Raw genomic sequence first — 19,941 nt, 5'->3', positions numbered from 1 at the left:
GTCTTTGAAGAACCTCTTTACCCTTTGGATTGGCTGTGGTTGCCCTCTCCTTCCCCAGGAGGTACAGACTGTGATGATGAACCCATTTCCTCCTTCACATAACATTTGGGCTTTGTGTCTTGTTTGTTCAGAATTCTGTGCAATGTGCAAATCTACCCCCAATCCATTGAACATTTACTAAGCTACCCACCTTCCTTTCCTTGGGTTGGCATACACATTTGGTGATAAAACTAAAAGGCTGATGATTTACATGACATTAATTTCTGGATTAAACAGAAAGTGAAACATGTCCACTAAGGTGGAACATATAAAATATTGTTATAGATCTTATAAAAATGGTCATTGCTTTTCTTAAAACTGATGAGACATTTAAGTAGCATTCAGAACAACTCATTAAAAATATACTTTAATCACATATGTATTCTCTTTGAATAAGTCATTTGTTAAAAGCTATGGCATTATTCCAGGAAGAGCAGGTGCTTGGGGGATCGTACATCAGAACTACTGATTTTTAAAAACTTTTCGAATAATTGCACATATTTTGATTATTTATTGAAGTGTGTGTGTGTATGAGAGAGAGAGAGAGAGGGTCTTGTTATCTTGAATTTGCAATCCTCCTGACTCAACCTCCAGAGTAACAGGAATTACAGGTATGCACTAGCACAGCTGGCTTGAGTTCTTATTTCTAAAAGTGCAAAATGACAACAATAAAGGCATAAAAGGAAAATAGCCGCTCTGTCCATATGAAATAAAGCTTTAAGTATCAATTATTCTTTTTCAAGATACATTTTAACATCCCACATTTTTTATCCATTCTTTCATCAAGAGACATATAAGTTGATTCCGTATCTTGAATATTATGAGTAATGCTGGGAGGAACATGGGAGTACCCATATCTCCTTGACATACTGATTTCATTTCCTTTAGATACATACCCAGAAGTGGAACATCTAAATCACATGGAGTTCTATTTTTAATTTTTGGAGGAATCTCTACTATATTTTATGTAATGACTGTACCAATTTATATTCCTACCAACAGTGTGCAAAGGTTTCTCCATATCCTTGAAAATTTGTTCTCTCGTGTTTTTTAAAACAGCCATTCCAACATGGGAAGTGATGTTCATTGTGGTTTTGATTTGCATTTCCCTTATGATTAGTGATGTTGATCACCTTTTCTTATATCTATTGGCTATTGTAAGTCTTCTTTGAAAAAAGTTCTTGGCCTATTTTTTAAAAATCAGATCTTTTTTTTTGCTTTGCTATTGAGTTGTGTGTTACTTGCCTATTTTGATTCTTACTGAGAGGACATTTTAAAAAATCCCTAAAATGAATGAATGGTAAGGAGGATTTATCCATAAAATTAAGCAAAAAGTTGTTTATGCAAAAATTATTTCAAAATTCATTCCACAGATATTTGTAGAGTAGTTGTTAACTAGATTTAAAGAGTGGAGAAAAAAAGAGTTCTGCATGTTCAAAGGCCCAGACAGAGAAAAATAATAAGGAATTTCAATATCTGTAAGGTTTTCTGTATTGCTAGAACTTTTAGAGTTTGAGGGTATTTAATACAACTGACCCTGAACAAGTAGAAAGGGGCCACATCATGAAACATCTTGTAGGCCACATTAAAGAAATTTGAATGTTTTTCTTGAGAGAAATGAGAAACTATAGCAGAATTTTAAAGATGGTAATAACTACATGTTTTAGATCATTCCAGTAGTGTGGAAAATTGATGACGAGGCCAATCAAGAGGCCAAATGAAAGTCAAAGTCATGCAAGAAGGTATAGAAAATGATAATGGATCACACAGAAGTTCAGAAAATAGAACTGATGGGATTTGTTGATTTAATGGATGTTTGTGTATAGAGAAGGTTTTTGACTCCCAAGAACAGCTAGTTATTTACAGCTACTTGTGCCATGAAGACTAGACACATTAAGAATGAATATCTGCTAACTTGGTGTTACAAAATAAAAATAAATTAGTATTTGCTAATGCATTTACATATAAAGATTTCAGTCATCATCATAATTACATGAATGGTATGAGTCTACATCATGCACAACCATAGAAATAAAGTGATGTACCCCATTTGTGTACAATGAATCAAAATGCACTCTGTAAAAAATTTAAAAAATAAATAAATAAAATGACTACTTGAAAAAATAATTATATGTGATATGCTTTATAATTTAGCAGTGATAACTGATCTTGTGATATTCTTCAATCTAACAAGTTAGAAAATCAAATTCAGGTTAAATACCTTCTCAAGGTTTCTTAGCTAGAAACGAGAGTACCAATATGGATACTCATTCTAACACTGAAGACATGAGGAATTGTTTGGTGAAATTATCACATTATAATTGCCATTGATGAGCAACCTACTGAAAGTTTCCTTTGTGCTAGAGACTCAGATCAATACTCTTTCCATCATTTAATTCTTACAATTACCCTAATGAAGTCCATGTTGTTATCTCCATTTTACAAGTGAAGAAACAGATTGAGATATTAAATGTGTCCTGAGTTCACATAGACATTAAATGCCAGAATGTCCCAAATCTGATGCCCTACGCAGTACTGCCAACCTGCCTCAGACACCTTTACTAGGTGAACTGTAGCCACAGTTCCTTGATAAATGGTATATAGGAGAAAGATGTTTACTAAATCCAGGGTCTCGTTAATATGAATTTTTGGTTTGTATTAATAGTAAAACTTCAGATAATCATGTTGAGCATGTGGGAATTAATTCCAATTGTTAAAGTCAAATAGCATCTTACTTGCTTTAAAATCTTGGATTGGGGCTGGGGTTGTAGCTCAGTGGTAGAGCACTTGCCTAGCATGTGTGAGGCACTGGGTTCAATTCTAAGCCCCACATATAAATAAATAAATAAAATAAAGGTTCATCAACAATTTAAAAAATAATTTTAAATAAATAAATAAAATCTTGGATCGCTGTAAACATTCTCTACATCTGCAAGATGTCAATTACATAAAGATAATTATACTCAGCAAGATAAGTCAGGTTATGCTGTTATAACCAACAGACTCTCAATCTCAGTTACTTTAAATGATGTTTCTTTCTCATTCATGTTGCACATTCATTATAGGTGAGTAGACTTCTCTGCTCCATAATGTACAGAGACAGCCACCAGTTTCTAGCATTAAGAATGTTGTTATTTATCAAGGCAGAGGAGAGGCAGTCTGTGCCCTTACTTAAATTCCAGTTACATATGTCACCTCCACTGACATTTTATATGCCCAAATATGTCACGTGTCATGTCCTATCATGTTCCTGAACAGAAAAAGACTTTAGAAATGTCTGCTTTTGAAATTCATGGCTATTCTAGGTGTTAGTCAATTTTATCATTAGAGAGTTTCCAGGATCAAATATGTGGGAGAAAATTTGAGTTAAAGTTGAAGAAATTTCCTAAATTTGAGAAAAATTTCCTAAAGTTGAGAAATTTCCTTCTCTGAGCCCTTACTATAGTAATATACATTAATCTCTACAAGAAGGCCTATTACCATGGAATCATTTTTTCCCAAAATATCTGCAGACTTACATCCTAAAGAAAACACTTCAAAAACAGTACCCTAAAGCTCTGACTTTTCAGAATTATTTGTGGAAGAAAGGAAAGAAAAAGACTATAGCAGTTCAAATTTATGGATTGTTTGAGATTGAGAGCTACCATACTAACTAGTTCGAACCAAACATAAAAACTTCTAATCCATTGCAAATGATGCTAATTTATTACGTATACACATCACATATTATACCAGGTGCTTTATTTATATTAACTTATTACAACTTTACAATAACATTATGAAAGTTTATTTATCACGAAAGGGGAAACTAAAATGTAGGACAATTACATATTGCTATGGCCTGAATATATGTGTCCCCAAAAAGTCATATACTGAAATTTTAATCCCCTAAGCAATTGCATTAGAAGTTGAGGGCTTTGGTAAGTAATTAGACCATGAGGACAGAGCCTTCATGATTAAGTTGAGTGCACTTAGCTATGGCACACACCTGCAGTCCCAGTGGCTGGGGAGGCTGAGGCAGGAGGATCTCAAGTTCAAAGTCAACCTCGGCAATGGCAAGGCACTAAGCAACTCAGTGATACCCTGTCTCTAAATTTAAATAGAGCTCTTATGAAAGAGACCCTAGAAAACTAGTTTCCCTTACCACTGTGTGAGACAGTGAGGAAGCAGCAGTCTACACCCTAGAGAAGGGCCCTCATCAGGATCTGAACATGCTGGCACATTGCCTTCGCATTCCCAGCCTCCAGAACTGTAGGAAATAAATTTCTGTTATTTATAAACTACCCAGTTGCTGGCATTTTGTTACAGCCACCCAAATGTTAAAAGCCACACAAAGAGTAAACTGAATTACAGACTAGATAAGGGGGGAAAAGTCATGTCGACCTACAAACAAAAAGGATTAACTGTTCCAGTTAAATGTACAAACAATAAACTGGTTGGTCAGAAATGGAAAATTCATTTTCAATTTCATTGTCCACCAATTGGACCTTGAAATAAGTGGAAGGAGTGCCATTTGGAGACCTGCGTGAACAGCCTTATATGACAAACTGTTTAGATTTCATTCTTTTTCTCCTATCTTTTAAAAAAGGTTTTTTATTAGTTCATTATAGTTATATGTGACATTGGAGTTTGTTTTGACATAATCATATGTGCATGGAATATAATTTAGTTCCCTTTGCCTCTGAAGATTTTTGAGGTTAGAATAACAATCAGATAACTATAGCAAGACTTAGAATTTCAAGTTCAGAAAAACCCTTAAGCAATCCAGTGTAGCCCTTTCAACTTAAAATGGGGGAAATGAAGTCCCCAGATGTAAGGCTGCACACCTAGGGCTTTAATTATGGTCATTAAATTTTTCACTTGGATAACTGACCATGTTGATTAGCCTGCCTCCATTTATCTATCGACTGAGTTCAGATTCTGGTGGCCTCTCATCGGCATTCCAAAATGAACCCTGAAGAGACCATAGGAGCTGGCAGCAAAGGAGACTATTTTGAGTCTGGGGGGAATCAAATGAGGGTGACAGCAGAATTTGGTTTCCAGAATGTCTGACATTCAGGAAAGGGATCATCCTTGCAGTTGTGAAAAATCCCAGTTCATGGGTTATAAAAAAATTCCAGTTTAGAGCCCCAGCTTTACTGCAGTGCCTTGTGAAAACTGGCATTATCAGGGCAGGCAATACAAATCTTCAAAGAATGGAAGAGGTTTGGTAATAAAGCCAAAAGAGTTGGTGTGGCCGGTGTGCTAGACGTGGTGATGCAGTTGTCCCCTGGACAAAAAGCACAGGTTCACCTGTAGTTTTGATCCTTCAAAAGATGGAGTAACTTTGTCTGATCACAAAACTATTCCTCCTTCATAGTAAGTGACCCTATGTCCCAGTTATGCAAGCCAGAAATCTAGGTACCATTGTTTATTGTTCTCTGTACATTATTACCCAGATACCCAATCAATCGCAAGCCTCCTGTCTTTTGAATACCTCTTTGCCCTATTCCCTCTGCCCTGGCCTTAGCTTAGGCCACCATCACACCTCATCTAAATGGTCACCAAGGTCTTTCTTTGTTTCTTCTACCTCAAGTCTTGCTACCTTTCATCTGTTCTCCATGCTACAGTCAGAGAGATGGAGAAAGCAAGACTATTCAAAATAATGTTGATTTCTGAGAGAATGTTTTTTATTCAGAACATATTTGTTTTCTTTTGTTTTCCTGCTTCCTACAGAAGATGACCCAGGAAGTGTGGGTGATAGAGTCTTGGCCACAAACTGAGGGGATCCCCCCCCAGAATCAACTGAACAGTTATTTTCTCAACTTACTAAAAAGCAAGTCAGCAATTCTTTAAGATCTTAAACACAATTTAGGTTAAGAGTTTTGCAGGAACATGCTTTCGGAGGGCTTACCAAAAGAGAAATTTCATTATTTAGCTGTTTGGGATTACAGGTTCAGTTTTCTGTTATAATAGAAATGTGTATTTAGAGCTGAGCATGGGAGCGCATGCCTGTAATCCCAGTGGCTCAGGAGGCTAAGGTAGGAGAATCGAAAGTTCAAAGCCAGCCTCAGCAAAAGCAAGGCGCTAAAGCAACTCAGTGTGACCCTGTCTCTAAATAAAAATACAAAATAGGATTGGTAATGTGGCTCAGTGGTCAAGTGCCCCTGAGTTCAATCTCCAGTACTCCCTCCCCCAAAAAAGAAATGTACACTTAGAAAGGCAACCTAAGTTAGAAGTGAAGAATAGCAAGGAAGACTCTAGTCAAGGTTCTCCTGAATTCTAAACAGAAGTTGTCTTTTCTAGTTCATTCTGATGGTCAGGGAAGACCATCAGATGATGGTCTTGTTTATTGCATCAAGTGAGACACGCGTTATCACGTTATCGCATTAGCTCTATGAGGTAGTTACTACCAGCAACAAATTATACAAAGAAGGATACTGAAATAACCTACCAGATTCTAAATCTGGTAAGTGGGAAGACAGGAATCAAACCCCGGACATGACAGCCTGTAAGTGTGGCTTTCCATCACTTTGACACAGATGTTTCTTTCAATGCTCAAAATCTCTTATCAGATGGAGTTTCACATTTTTTTGATATGGTTATTAAGGTTCCAAGAGTTTAAAACTTGCCCTGTGTCAGTAAGTGGCAAAGCAGAAATTGGGATTCATGCTTGCTTGCTTCCAGAGTCCGTGAGTCTCCATGATGCCTCCCAAGAAAGCGTCTGTTTATTGTCTCACAGACACAGCTAACAGTTAAATAATGGTGTTCAGAAGTGACTGAAGAGCTGGCAGTAATCGTAAAAACACATTATCAGAACTTCACAGTGTAATCTATGTGCTTAGCAAATATTGTTAAAATGAGGTTCTGACCAATAAAACACCAGGGATGTTAGTATAAATTGGTCAAAAGGGTGAGAGTTTCTTCAAAACTTGGTTGGGCAATTTGCTCCCTGATTCTCATTTGTTTCTGAGCAAAATGAAGGGCTCCACTTTCGCTCTGTTTCTATGTGCTGTCCTTCTTGCCCTCTCCGAGGTGAGGAGCAAGGAGATTGTGAAGCTCTGCGGCCTGGAGTACAGAAGAACAGTCATCTACATCTGCGCTAGCTCCAGGTGGAGAAGGCACCTGGAGGGGATCCCTCAAGTTCAGCAAGGTAACTTGTCTCCCTTACTCTTTATACAGGCCTCTTTTGCTTTTTTTAAAACTGTTTATAATAGTTATTTTATTTTTGGTACAAGGGATTGTACTCAGAGGCACTCTACCATTGAGCTACATTCCCTACCCTTTTATTTTTCATTTTATATTTTGAGAAAGGGTCTTGCTAAGTTGCTGAGGTTGACTTCAAACTTGCCATCCTCCTGCCTCTGCCTCCCAAATTGCTGACATTATAGATGTGTTCCACTGCACCTGGCTTAACAGTTATTTTAATAACTACTTCTCTAAGAACTGCTGAGCCATTTCTATATCAGTCTGGGGAATTATCAAAATAAACTGAATTTGGCCTGGGAAAGAGATGTGGTCTCATTTTTTTAGTCTTCTGCTTGAATTCATATGATTACCTGACAATGAGCTTAGCATCTATGGCAGGTATTATGGATGTGCAATAGGTAGAGAGAAGCATGTAACTTTAAGGGACTACTGGCATAGCAAGATATTCACATAGAGATAATTATAGAATATGATATGCTGGAATTCATGTGTCAAATGAAGATGAAAGGACGAAATATGACATTAATTGAGCACTTATTAAGTGCCTAGCAGTTTTATATGCAACATTTCATTCAGTTTGATAAGGATGCTATGAAGTAGCTAATATTATCACTGTTTACCATTTTACACGCAGTTGCTCAGCAGTGTGGCTAGGAAGCAAATCAGGTCTACCTGGTTTCAAGAATCAAAATCTTTATTTATTCTATACTGCATCCAAACGAGTAAACTGTTGCAATAAATGACAGCACTTATTATTTTATTTTTTTCTAAGTTAACAAATAAAAATTGTGTATATTCATTATGTATAACATACTGTTTTAAGTATCCTATGCATTGTGAAATGGCTAAGTTATTTAACGTATACAACACCCCACATACTTATCTTGTGTGTGTGTGTGTGTGTGTGTGTGTGTTAAGAACACTTAAAAATCTATTCTCTTAGCAATTTTCAACAATACAATGTATTGCTATTAACTGTGGTCACCAAGTTATACAGCTGATCTCTTGAACTTATTCCTTCTAACTGAAATTTTGTACCTTTTGACCAGTATTTTCCTAACCCTCCTACCCCAGCTCCAGGTAACCTCTATTCTCCTCTCTCCCTCTGTGGTTACAGTTTTTCAGATTCTACATTTAAGTCAGATCATACAGTATTCATCTTTTTGTGCCAGGTTTAAGAAGGGATGGGGGATGGGAACAGGAAAGACAGTTGAATGAATTGACATAACCATAACTCTCTTATGTTCATATATGAATACATGACCAGTGAAACTCCACATCATGTACAACCACAAGAATGGGATCCTAATTAGAGTAAGTTATACTCCATGTATGTATAATACATCAAAATATACAATAGTCATATACACCTAAAAAAATTAAAAAGATTCTATTTTAATAATGGGTTGTATTTGCTATGTTTTATGATAAAAAATTTAAAACTGATTACTAAAGAATGCTGCAATTACATATAAGATTGTAAGAATTCTAATTTAGCTCACGACCTTGGTAAACAAAATATTTTAGAAAATGACCCGCAGTCATTATATTTTGGTGGGCTAATATCTTGAAATATCATGATCTTGATATTACTACTTTAATATTGAAGCTCATATGACTAGATAGTAATAGAAATAGCTCATATTACTACATAGTAATAGAAATAAAAAGGGTTTTTAATCTTAAGAGAGTAAGCATAATTTACTGGGATTTATATTGATCTCTGGAATACTAAACCAAAATGTACTAGGGAAAAAAATTGAAATATCTCTGAAATATATGGGGCAGTGGCATGAATGTGTAAGTTGATCTCTTTTAGATACCACCAAAATCATAATGTTATGTATTAAAATTTTCCCATACATTGTTTACATGGTCAATTACTGGTGTACCAACCAGCATTTATTCATCTAATTTTTCTTGGTGCTTGCTAGTGTGCTAAGGCACTGGAAATAAGCTTTAAATGAATTAAAAGTGAGAGAAGCTTATGTGTGGACTTTGGGAACAATCCTCAGATAAAAATAGTGTGGCCTACATTTTATTTTCAGATACAGAAGTTTAAGTCTCCATGTCCTTCCTTTCTGATCAGCTTTGTATGGAATACACGGGTCATTCTTTGCCTATAGCAAGTAACTAATACCTTGGGGAAGCTGCTAGTCATGGAGCAGAGGTGACCTGCAGCAGTCAAGCTTTGATCTGGCTCTAACCAGCCAAGGGACACTGAGTATGTCACTCTTCCTCTTTACACTGAAGTTTCCTCCTTTGCAAAATGAAGAGTACACATGACTGAGTTCTTCTTAAAATGCCACATTTCTCTGAAATCAGGCTAACATTTTTAAAAATCACACGTCAGATTCAATTTCATTTCAGAAATTGAATTCATTTCTCCAAGAGCAGAATATGGCTGCTGCCTTCTTTGTTGGGGCTCTTTAGCATTGTTTTTTCTATTTCCTACAGGTGAGAGCAGAAACTACTTCCAGCTTCCAAATAGACATGAGGCTTCAGAGGAAAACATAGCCCAGGACCTTCCCAAGGTGGATTCCTCAGGCGAGAAACATTTTGGGGAGGGACAGATCCCCATGGAAGTACTTTGGGAGTCAAAGAAGCATTCAGTGATGTCAAGGCAAGACTTAGAAACTCTGTGCTGCACCGAAGGCTGTTCCATGACTGATCTGAGCACTCTTTGTTAGGACAAAAGCAAATTCCTGATGGGTGGCAGAGCTTTGGCACACATTTAATCACCTTGTTCTACTGCCTGGTGTGATGCTTGCATTCCATCATAAAACATGGCTTTCCAGTTGGCAGTTCTTTTCTAAAAGGCATGCCTGAGTGGTTGAAAACACAGTGAGGCCTATTTTCTCTCTTTGCCAAGGTGAATGCACTCTTCGAGTTCTAACTAATGCTTTGAAATTTCAAATACTGTGCAAATTGCAATATAAATGCCATTAAACCAAGCCCATTGTGATTTTTTTTCCTTTTAAAAATTGTAAATAACTTCCCAACAGTAAATAGAGAATGCTGATGGTAGTAAAACCTGAAAAATAGACATTATGAAGAAGGTAAGATAAGCTGTTATCTCATCCAGAAAAACTTGTTGGTCATTGTGTATTATTACTAGAAATTTAAACATTGACTTATGGTTAAGTAAGAATCAAAGTGTTTTTCCCCAAAGACTTTAAAATGTAGTCATTCTGCACCTACTTGACAAAAGCCAGAGGCATGTAAGTATCAATCAAGTCCCATAAACAGCAGAATCTCAGAGTATGTTTGAGTAATGAGCTCCTTCCTGGCCCACCTTGATTTTGCCTCTCTACTACAGAAATAAAAGGACATTCTGTTCTCATTTTGGAAGTTGAGAAACCAAGACCCAGATAGCCAAGCCATCGTTAGGCAGTTAGTTATCTTCACAGATAAAAAGACTAGCTAAGACTATCACAAAGCAACATTTTCATTTCTACTCTGACAGCCAAACCCTCCAGTGTGTTGGAACAAAAGTCAAAATTTCTGTTCAGCTGAACTGCTGCTTGTATTATTAGTACCACAGTTTATCTTTGAATACCATCTACTCTATGTTGGCCACTCATGTCAACACGCTGTGCATGGCATTAAAAGCCTTCCTTCATGCGTTGAGAACAGTATTTCACCATCATTGCACAGATAAGGAAATTGAGGATCAGTGGAATTAAGACAAAGAGGAATAAAGGGAAGGGAGAAGAATGGGCATAGGGAGGACAGTAGAATGAACTGGACATAACTCTCCTATGTTCATGTATGAATACACCACCGGTGAAGCTCCACATCATATACAACCACAAGAATGGGATGCTAATTAGAATAAATTATACTCCATGTATGTATAATATGTCAAATTACACAACCATCATGTATATCTAAGAAGAACAAATTTTAAAAATTAAGAAGGAAAAAGAGAATGTGTCCTAAGTCACTCAGCTAAGTGAACGGTGTTTTACTGAATCCAAACTTAAACTGCTCAGTATGAATCAAAGCAGTCACACCAAACTGGATTGTTAGTCCAAGTATTCTTTACCACCAGGTACTCCTGATAGGATAGAAGAAATAGGAAATAGGTAGAAAGAAGACACGAGGGAAGGACAAGGAAATGAGATTTTAATTCTTTTCTTAAAAAACTTACATATATATATATATATATGTTTTGCCTCTCTACTGCAGGGATTTATTTATATATGATGCTGAGAATCAAACCCAGTGCTTGACACATGCCAGGCAATGCGCTCTACCACTGAGTCACAACTCCAGCCCAAGATTTTAATTTTTAAGTTCCACATACTTTTCCAAGCATGTTACTTCCTATGCCAGTCTCTTGCAGGAATGTTACTCCCCAATTCCTGGGAAATCTGTAAATCTATCTGTGCATTGTTAATTAAAAAGAGAGATATGATATCACGAGGAACATGTAATTTAGGGGACTTTCTGGCATCACCTACCGATCACACAACAAAGACCACGTTAGCCTAAGGATCCTGAGATTGACCAGACCATCAGAAACTGAGAGATCACCAGACTGATATCATTCCTACATACCTTCTCATACCTGTCCCTCCCCAAGTTGCCTTTAAAAGAAGGGCTTGGAACTTCAAAACACATCCTTCACATTCTCCCTTGAATACTCATTCCTTACTTTCCCCCATAGGTGTCTCTCTTTTTTTCTCTCTCTCTCTTTTATTTTTTATATTCAGTTAATGAATATTTGTAGTATGATCAGAATGTTTTAAGGTAAAATAAATATTATAACCAAGCACATAATGTAAAATAGTTGGCAAATTACAAAATAAGAAAACCAGTGAAATCAAAGCATATGCAATCAAGTTTCAAAGTGTTAAGAAACAACAGAGGTAAAATAGTTAACTCTGCCAACTGCAAAAGAAATACAAGATTCTTACAACATGTAGTATAGAAAGACTTGTAGATTGTAAGCATTTAAGATAAATTTCACAATTGAGAATAACTTTATTTCCTTGGTGATGTCAGACCTACAGAAATCAACTGACCAAGACATTACTTAATAATAACATGACAATCAATTTCAAATACAAGCCCTTTTTGTATTTTATTTAGAAAAAGGGTCTCACTTAGTTGCTTAAGGCCTTCCTAAGTTGCTGAGGCTGACTTTGAATTCCCAATTCTCCTGTCTCAGTCTCCCAAGCCACTGGGATTACAGGCATATTTCAGACATATTCTTAAAAAAAAAAAAAAAAAAAAAAACCAGAAGAGACCAGTAAGGTTCATGTATTATCCACACTAATTGACAAAACAAACAAATGAACAAATAAACAAACCACTACCATTTATTGCATTAATACATTATAGGTAAAATGATAAGCAGTTACATACATTATCTAAGTAAGTATCACAACCACATTAAAACACCCTGTGAAGTTTATCCTCATATTATATGTGAAAATATGGAGGCTCAGAGAGGTTCAATAACCTATCTGATGCTACAGAATAATTAGCAGAGCAGGGATTCAAACTGCATAATCTTTTTTTCTTCTTCTTCTTCTTCTTTCCAGTACTGGGGATTGAACCAGGGGTACCTTACTACTGAATTATACCCCTAAACCTTTTTATTTTTCATTTTGAGGAACTTGGAATCCTCCTGCTTCGTTCTCTCAAGTTGCTGGGATTACTGATGTGTGCCACCATTCCTGGCTCAAACTATATGACCTTCAGTGTTTTATTATAATCTGATCTCATCTTAGACTGAACGGTCACCAAAAATCACAAGTTTGCACAAATAGTTGGGATAGGGTAAACAAATGGAGAACATCTCTACAACTTTGATGATTACATACATAATGACTTGCAGACATGGGAACACAATGTTTCCCACTTTAGAAAGGAAGTAGAAGAGTAGTTACTAGATACTGAAGAGAAGAGGGGAAAGAGGTCTGGGGAGAGGATAGCCATGGATACAATCTTATGATTAAGAGGAATCAATTTTAGTGTTCTATGGCATGGTAGAGTGAACATAGTTGATAATAAGGCATTGTAATATTATCAAATAGTTAAAAGAGAGGATTTTGAATATACTCACTATATAGAAATGAGAGGTTAAGGTGACGGATATGTTGATTACCCTGATTTGATCATTACACAATTTCAATCAATATTGCACATGATGCCTTACAAGAAGGTACAAATTATCATGTATCAACCAAAAAATAAAATTAACGAAATTAGAAGAAAAGAAAAAGAAAGGAACCACTTCATATCTATGATGAAGCCTGGCAAGAGAAACCAGATATCTGGCTTCCAGATATGGAGACATCTGATCACATGCTGTTGGCCAGAGCAGCACTGAGAAAGGCGGGCACTCAGGTTATGGGAGGAACTAGTGAAATTGAACTCTACGACCAAAAAGAAACTTGGTGGGATTTTGAGTTGAATATGATAAACAGCATGACGGGTGTCTGGATCTAGGCATGCAATATTATCATTTATTAGTAAAAGGGTACTTCTGAATTGATTGGCTCATATTCCTGTCTTATTACATTACTTATTCAACAATTATTTAATAAGAGAATAATATACCAAACACTGTTCTGGGTGTTAAGGATATATTTGTTAATAAAATAGACAAAGTGAATATTCTCATGGAAGGCAGCTGTAAAGAAGAGAAATATCAGATAATTACTGATTATGAGAAGAAAATAAACCATGCAAGGGAAACAGAGAGGCTTGGGAGGGGGCGGGGGTTGAATTTTACTCAGAGTGCCAGGGAAGGTCTCACTGGGAAGGCAGCCACTGAAAGAATATTCATGACAGTGATGAGGGACATCCCTCCATGATGGATGGCTCCAGTGTTCCCTACTCTGCATGCCATTTGCTGATTAAAAGTAAATACATAAAATTGTGGACAACAAAGCAATATATGTCATATATGCATTTATTATGTATACTCAATATTCTTGCCTGTCTAAGCACTGTATTATCCCACATATTTATCAAGGACTTATTTTGTTAGAAATGACTTCTAAACTTTATCAAGTACTTATTTTTTATTTTTTTTCCATATTTTGGTGCATTATAATTATACATAATGACAGATTTTGTTGTTACATATTTCAAATACTTATTTTTTTGTTTTGTGGGTTTTTTTTTTTTTTAGATGTTGACCAATGTTTATTTTATTCATTTATTTTCATGTGGTGCCTCACAGAAGCTAGGCAAGTGCTCTACCACTGGACCACAACTCTAGCCCTCAAATACTCATTTAATTTCATGATATTATGCTTTTCTCTTGTTATGTGAAGAATTATATTGATGGCATTTCTTGTATTGAAATTTCTCTATTCAGAATAAGTTTGACAATGGTGTAGTATTCTTTAAATATTCAGAAGGACTGGGTTTGTTAATATTTTATTTAGAACTTTTGTATCCATGTCCACAAAAACACTGATTCCTATATAGTCTGGCAATAAAGATTATTCTAGTTTCATAAAGTAAAGCTATTATCTGTTCTTTAAAAATTTGGAGGAAAAAACTGTAGTATAGTCACTTTAGCCTGGTGAAATTTTTTTTAAATCACTGAAATATAATAGATATACAGTCCATTGTATAACTTTTGAGTGAGTTTTTACTTATTTGCACATGAATGAATTGCTAGAATATGTTAATAATAATTAACTATATATTATTAACAATATATTCTTTTTTACATATCGCTGCATTTTATTTGCTAACATTTTGCTTAGGATTTTTGCAAAACATTTTTATAAAAAAACTTATCTGTAATTTTCTTTTCTTTTAGTATTCTTATAGGATATTAATATCTGACTTAAGCTAGCCCTGTAAAGTAAGTTTTGAAGTGTTCCCTCTTCCTCTAATCTCTGAATGTTCTAGATTAGGAGTATTTCTTTTTGAAGTGAGTGGGTCCTTAGGTGACTTTTACTTGTGCTTGTAAACTGAAACACAAGCAAGCACATTAGCTGTGTTTTTCAAAATATATATTTTAAGCTAGTCTATCATAGTAAAGGGAACTATAAAGGAACATTTGTATAATTAGCCAACAGTGTAGTTTATTTTTCTTTAGTTTCAAAATGAAATGGGTATCTAAACTTAATATGTCTCGTATGAATTTAAACAGTGGTTTCCCAGCACCCTCTAAGCAAGTCAGGCTGATTATCTGTCCTTCTGGTAGTTGAATAACGCCCTCATGCTTGTGTCTGGGAAGCATCGTCTTTCCTTTTTGATCATTAGTGTAAAGTGAAGCCTGGTGTTCCCCATACTGGTTGTACTGGTTCCTTGCCTTGGGAAATAGCCTGGTAGGTGGGTGGAGATACATGTTTCAAGTTATATCTTGCACTAAAAAGGAAAAAAAAAAATGTACTCTGGTTAAATTGGTAAAGAGATTGCAGGAGACTTTAATCAGATACTTAACATATTTAAGTCTCAATAAATTGCTAGTAGTTTCTTCATACATGTGAAGAAAATAACATATGAATTCAAATGGGCACAAAGGAAAAAATAAGTAGCAGTAAACAAAATCAGTGTAAGAAACCAAGAAAGTATTGCTGTAGGAGCCAAGACCTCTGAATGGAAGATACGTAAAAATAAGTAGAGATGAACAAAGAAAGGCTAACTTTGGTACTGAATAGGACTGCTAAACGTGGACTTGAAGAGAAAGTATTTGTCATTCAAAGAGGGTAGTTGCAGACAATTAAAGGTTTGAAAAGAAAGTACACATACAAAAAACAACAACAACAACCAAGTAACATAGCATATAGAAGAATGGTGGTAAATAGAAATTACAAAAATATCTGTCAATTTTTTAGGAAACAGGTTCTATGGAAAGAAATGAGAGGTTGAGAGTAAGCTTCCATTATGCACCAAATACTTTATGTACACTTACCCTGTTCAGTCTTCATGATAAGAACGTAAGTAGTGGCCACAATTATAATCATTTTTACCTTTTTAAAAATTTTGTTCTAATTAGTTACACATGACAGCAGAATGTTTTTCACCTCATTGTAAACAAATGGAGCACAACATCTCTTTTCTCTGGCTATACATAATGCAGAGTCACACCGTTTGTGCAATCATACACACACATAGGGTAATAATGTCCATATTATTCCACCATCCTTCCCATACCCTCTCCCCACACTCCCCTCTGCCCAATCCAAAGTTCCTTCATTCTTCCCTAGCTGCCCCCCATTATGAACCAGCATCTGCATATCAGAGAAAACATTTGACCTTTGGCTTTTTGGGATTGGCTTATTTTGCTTAGCATGATAGTCTCCAACTCCATCCATTTACCTGCAAATGCTATAATTTCATTCTTCTTTAAGGATGAATAATATTCCATTGTATATATATGCCACATTTTCTTTATCCATTCACCTGTTGAAGGGCCCCTAGGTTGGTTCCATAGTTTACCTGGCAATCCTTAGCAAGAAGAGTGAAGCAGGAGGCTTCACAAAACCAGACCCTAAGCTGTACCACAGAATTACAGTAACAAAAATGGCATGGTATTAGCACCAAAATAGACATAAAGACCAATGGTACAGAATAAAAGACACAGAGACAAACACACATAATTACAGTTATCTCATACTAGACAAAGGCACCAAAAACATACATTGGAGAAAAGATAGCGTCTTCAACACATGGTCCTGGGAAAATTGGAAATTCATGTGCAACAAAATGAAATTAAACCCCATCTCTCATCCTGCACAAAACTCAACATATTTTTACCTTTGAGGGAACAGGCTCAGAGAGCCAATCACCTTCCCAAAGGCACACAGCTAGTAAAGATTGGCAGTGAAAGGAGGTGTTTATCTTCAAATCTATGCTTTTAAACAAAAACAAAAAACCCAAACACTGTTCCTCAAAAGAAATGAATTCAGAAGATAGCTGAGGTGGAACAAAATGGGAGAAACGTTTTACACATTTTGCCTGTGGGAACACTTTTACTGTTTGTGAAAGGAACATTGGTGAAATGAGAACCAGATTGCAGAAGGTGAAAGTAGCAGACAAGGAGACCAGCAGAGAAAACCAGAGATGGTGGGTACGGCCACTCCTTTATAAAAATGCTGGGAGGGAAAAGGCATAGCAAATGATCAGTAACTATGTAATGCTAAGTTTTCTTAATTCATTTTTGGAAATATCTAGAAGGATAGGTTACATGATGGTCTCAACAAGGGAACGTTCGTTGTCTAAAATGGCTAAGCTCCAATTTTTCAACTGTTATTTTTAAAAATTATTCCCATCTACAGAATAATTCTCAAGAATTTAAAAAGTGAGTGAACTGAACTAGCATGCAATTTTTGAGCACATAATCTGTTGGACTTGGTCATAGGGCCTCCTTTTATGTGTTTTCTTTAAAGTAATTCTATAAATGACAGCAAATGACAACATCGATGCATTCATCGGAGAAGCTGGCATTTCTTTTTAAAGAAAATACATTTCTTTTGACATCTGACAACAGAAAGGGACCATGTAGGATTTTTTTTTTTAATGAAGAAACAAAGGAAGGCATCATTTAATTTTGTTTCTTTTTGAAGGGGAAAATATTCCCTGCTGGTTTTGGGGGAGTGTTTCTGGTTGATGTTCCCAGAGCTAACTGAATTTTCAGTAATTTGCTATTAGTACTGACTATGCTTGCTGAAGAGTTGGCTAATGAATATTTTATAAAGCAGGAGGAAGATGTTAAGTCTCCATTTGGATGCCTGCCAAGTCCTAAACCTCTTACCTTGATGTGGCTGCTCAGTTCCAGTTGTACGGTTTCAGTTGCCCGAGGCTGTCTCTATCTAATGTTCCACTATTAACTTAAACTCTGAGTGCCAAATGAAACTTGGTGTTTTGTTTCTTAAACCCTTTCTGCTGATATCCCTATTTTTGCTAAAAGGACCATAATTCTAGTTACTTACATTTAAACTTTCAATCATAGGAGTTACTATTTATCAGCAGCTTTCTATCAAGGATTATGCTGTCGAATTCAGCAAATATGAATTTCATCTTCCAAAATCCTGTGTGGTAGGTACTAGCATTATTATTACTTTACCAGGGGGAAGTTGCAGCTTGGTGAGATCAATAATTTGTTTAATTTCACTTAACAAGTGGCTGGGATGGCGGGATTTGGTTCTAAGTCTGCAAACATCCAGAGCTTGAAAAACTTTAGGCTGTCTTTTTCAGGTCAGAGTGCCTTAGCTTTGCTTCTGAGTCCTCCTTTCACTTTGCCTAATAATGCAGACTTTGTCCATGTAATGTCGCACAAAACTGCTATCTCCTTTCTATTTTCAATGCCAATGCCATGTTCAGACTCCGATCAGCTTTCACCTCTCCTGCATGGTTTATATGCTCTTATCCAACATACATGTCTTTTTAGAGTCGCTTCACCTACGCTCTTCTACTGAAAAGCCTTCGATGATTCCCCTTGGTCTGAGTGTCATTGCCTTACCCAGTCACCTTCTGGTCTTTGTTCTAACCACCTTATCGTCACAAATGTTTTTTCATCCAGTCTAGACTTCTTGCTATACTCCTCTGTCTGTTGAAATTCTACTTACCCTCTTCATGGTCTGGATTGTTACTTCCCTTCACGAAGTCGTCCATAAATCCCCTAATCAGACAAAAGCAGTCTGGACTTTTCCTGTGACAACATATTCTGGCCTGTACTGTGGTCACCTGTATACTTCTGTTATTCTTATGGGATCCTAGTTCCTCAAAGAGTGAACTGTGCTTTGCTATTTTCTGTGAAGCTTGGTGGGTAACACTGCCATGGGACTTAAGCGTAAGGATGAATTAGATTTATTGTAAGGCATTGTCAGGAATTGTGATCCACATCCTCAATATTTTTGACCTAGTATGGGAAACAAAACTAATATTCAAAAATTAGCTGAGGGACAATCAGGAGTTCAACTATGAGAGTCATCAGAGAAGACAGCAGGAGGAAGCGCCTTGGGGTGGGGGTGGGGGGACATGGAGAGAAGAAGAGACCTGAGGCTGACTCAGAAAAATGAAGAAGGGCGCTGACAGGGAAAGAGAGGTGTTCTGAGGTGGGAAGAGCAGGAGTGAAGTCTCTGAGGTGGGGAGGGACACAGCTGGTCTGGGAAGAAGGATGGCACTTAGGAAGCCTAGTGGTGGGGGGAATACCAGGGAAGTTTGGGGATTCTCAGAGTAAAATAACTCCTGCAAATTCAAAAATTCAAAGTGCCATTTCTTTAAAAATTTCCTACCCCAAGGATTTGTGTGATAACTAGTATTCTCCTAAGTTAGTTTTTACTATATATTCTTTTTTTTTTTTTTTTTTTTTTCACTCAGTGGATGTCACCATGGACAAAGTCCTTTTTTTTTTTGTTTTTGTTTTTGTTTTTTTGCAGTGCTGGGGATTGAACCCAGGGACTTCTGCTTGTGAGGCAGCACTCTGCCAACTGAAATATATTCCCAGCCCCTTTTACTGTATATTCTTATACTGCTATATAATTACAAGAATTCATTACTGAATTCATCTGAATTACAGTGCATGGCAATGTGATGAGGAACTACTTCTTTTTTGTTTTTTGTTTTTGTTTTTGTTTTTAACTGTTACCATGTTTTAAGGGTTTGACTCCTATTAAAACTTAGGATAAATGCTAATAAATTATTTCATGAATTAGAATTTAGAACTCTGAAAAAGACTTTTTTTTAACAATAGACTTTCTACTTACTAAAGAAGTTTCTTCATTCTGCTTT

The 19,941-nt window shown here is 36.2% G+C and overlaps 1 protein-coding gene across 1 annotated transcript; it reads left to right on the top strand.

The window, feature by feature from the left end:
- The first annotated feature begins 6,299 nt into the window (after positions 1–6,299).
- INSL5 (insulin like 5) lies at positions 6,300–10,205 on the top strand. The gene is made up of 2 exons (XM_079126651.1): positions 6,300–7,171; positions 9,685–10,205. Exons 1-2 carry the CDS (start codon positions 6,997–6,999, stop codon positions 9,915–9,917), a joined length of 408 nt encoding a protein of 135 aa, XP_078982777.1. The 5' UTR covers positions 6,300–6,996; the 3' UTR covers positions 9,918–10,205.
- The last annotated feature ends 9,736 nt before the right edge of the window (positions 10,206–19,941 follow it).

This window comes from Sciurus vulgaris (genome assembly GCF_902686455.1).
Source record: "Sciurus vulgaris genome assembly, chromosome: 1".
In the NCBI taxonomy this organism is placed as follows: Eukaryota; Metazoa; Chordata; class Mammalia; order Rodentia; family Sciuridae; genus Sciurus; species Sciurus vulgaris.
This window is presented reverse-complemented; position numbering and strand designations above follow the sequence as displayed.

Coding starts and splice junctions, on each gene's coding strand:
- INSL5 (XM_079126651.1), top strand. CDS start 6,997: ATGAAGGGCTCCACTTTCGCTCTGTTTCTATGTGCTGTCCTTCTTGCC. Junction 7,172..9,684: donor GATCCCTCAAGTTCAGCAAG/GTAACTTGTCTC, acceptor TATTTCCTACAG/GTGAGAGCAGAAACTACTTC.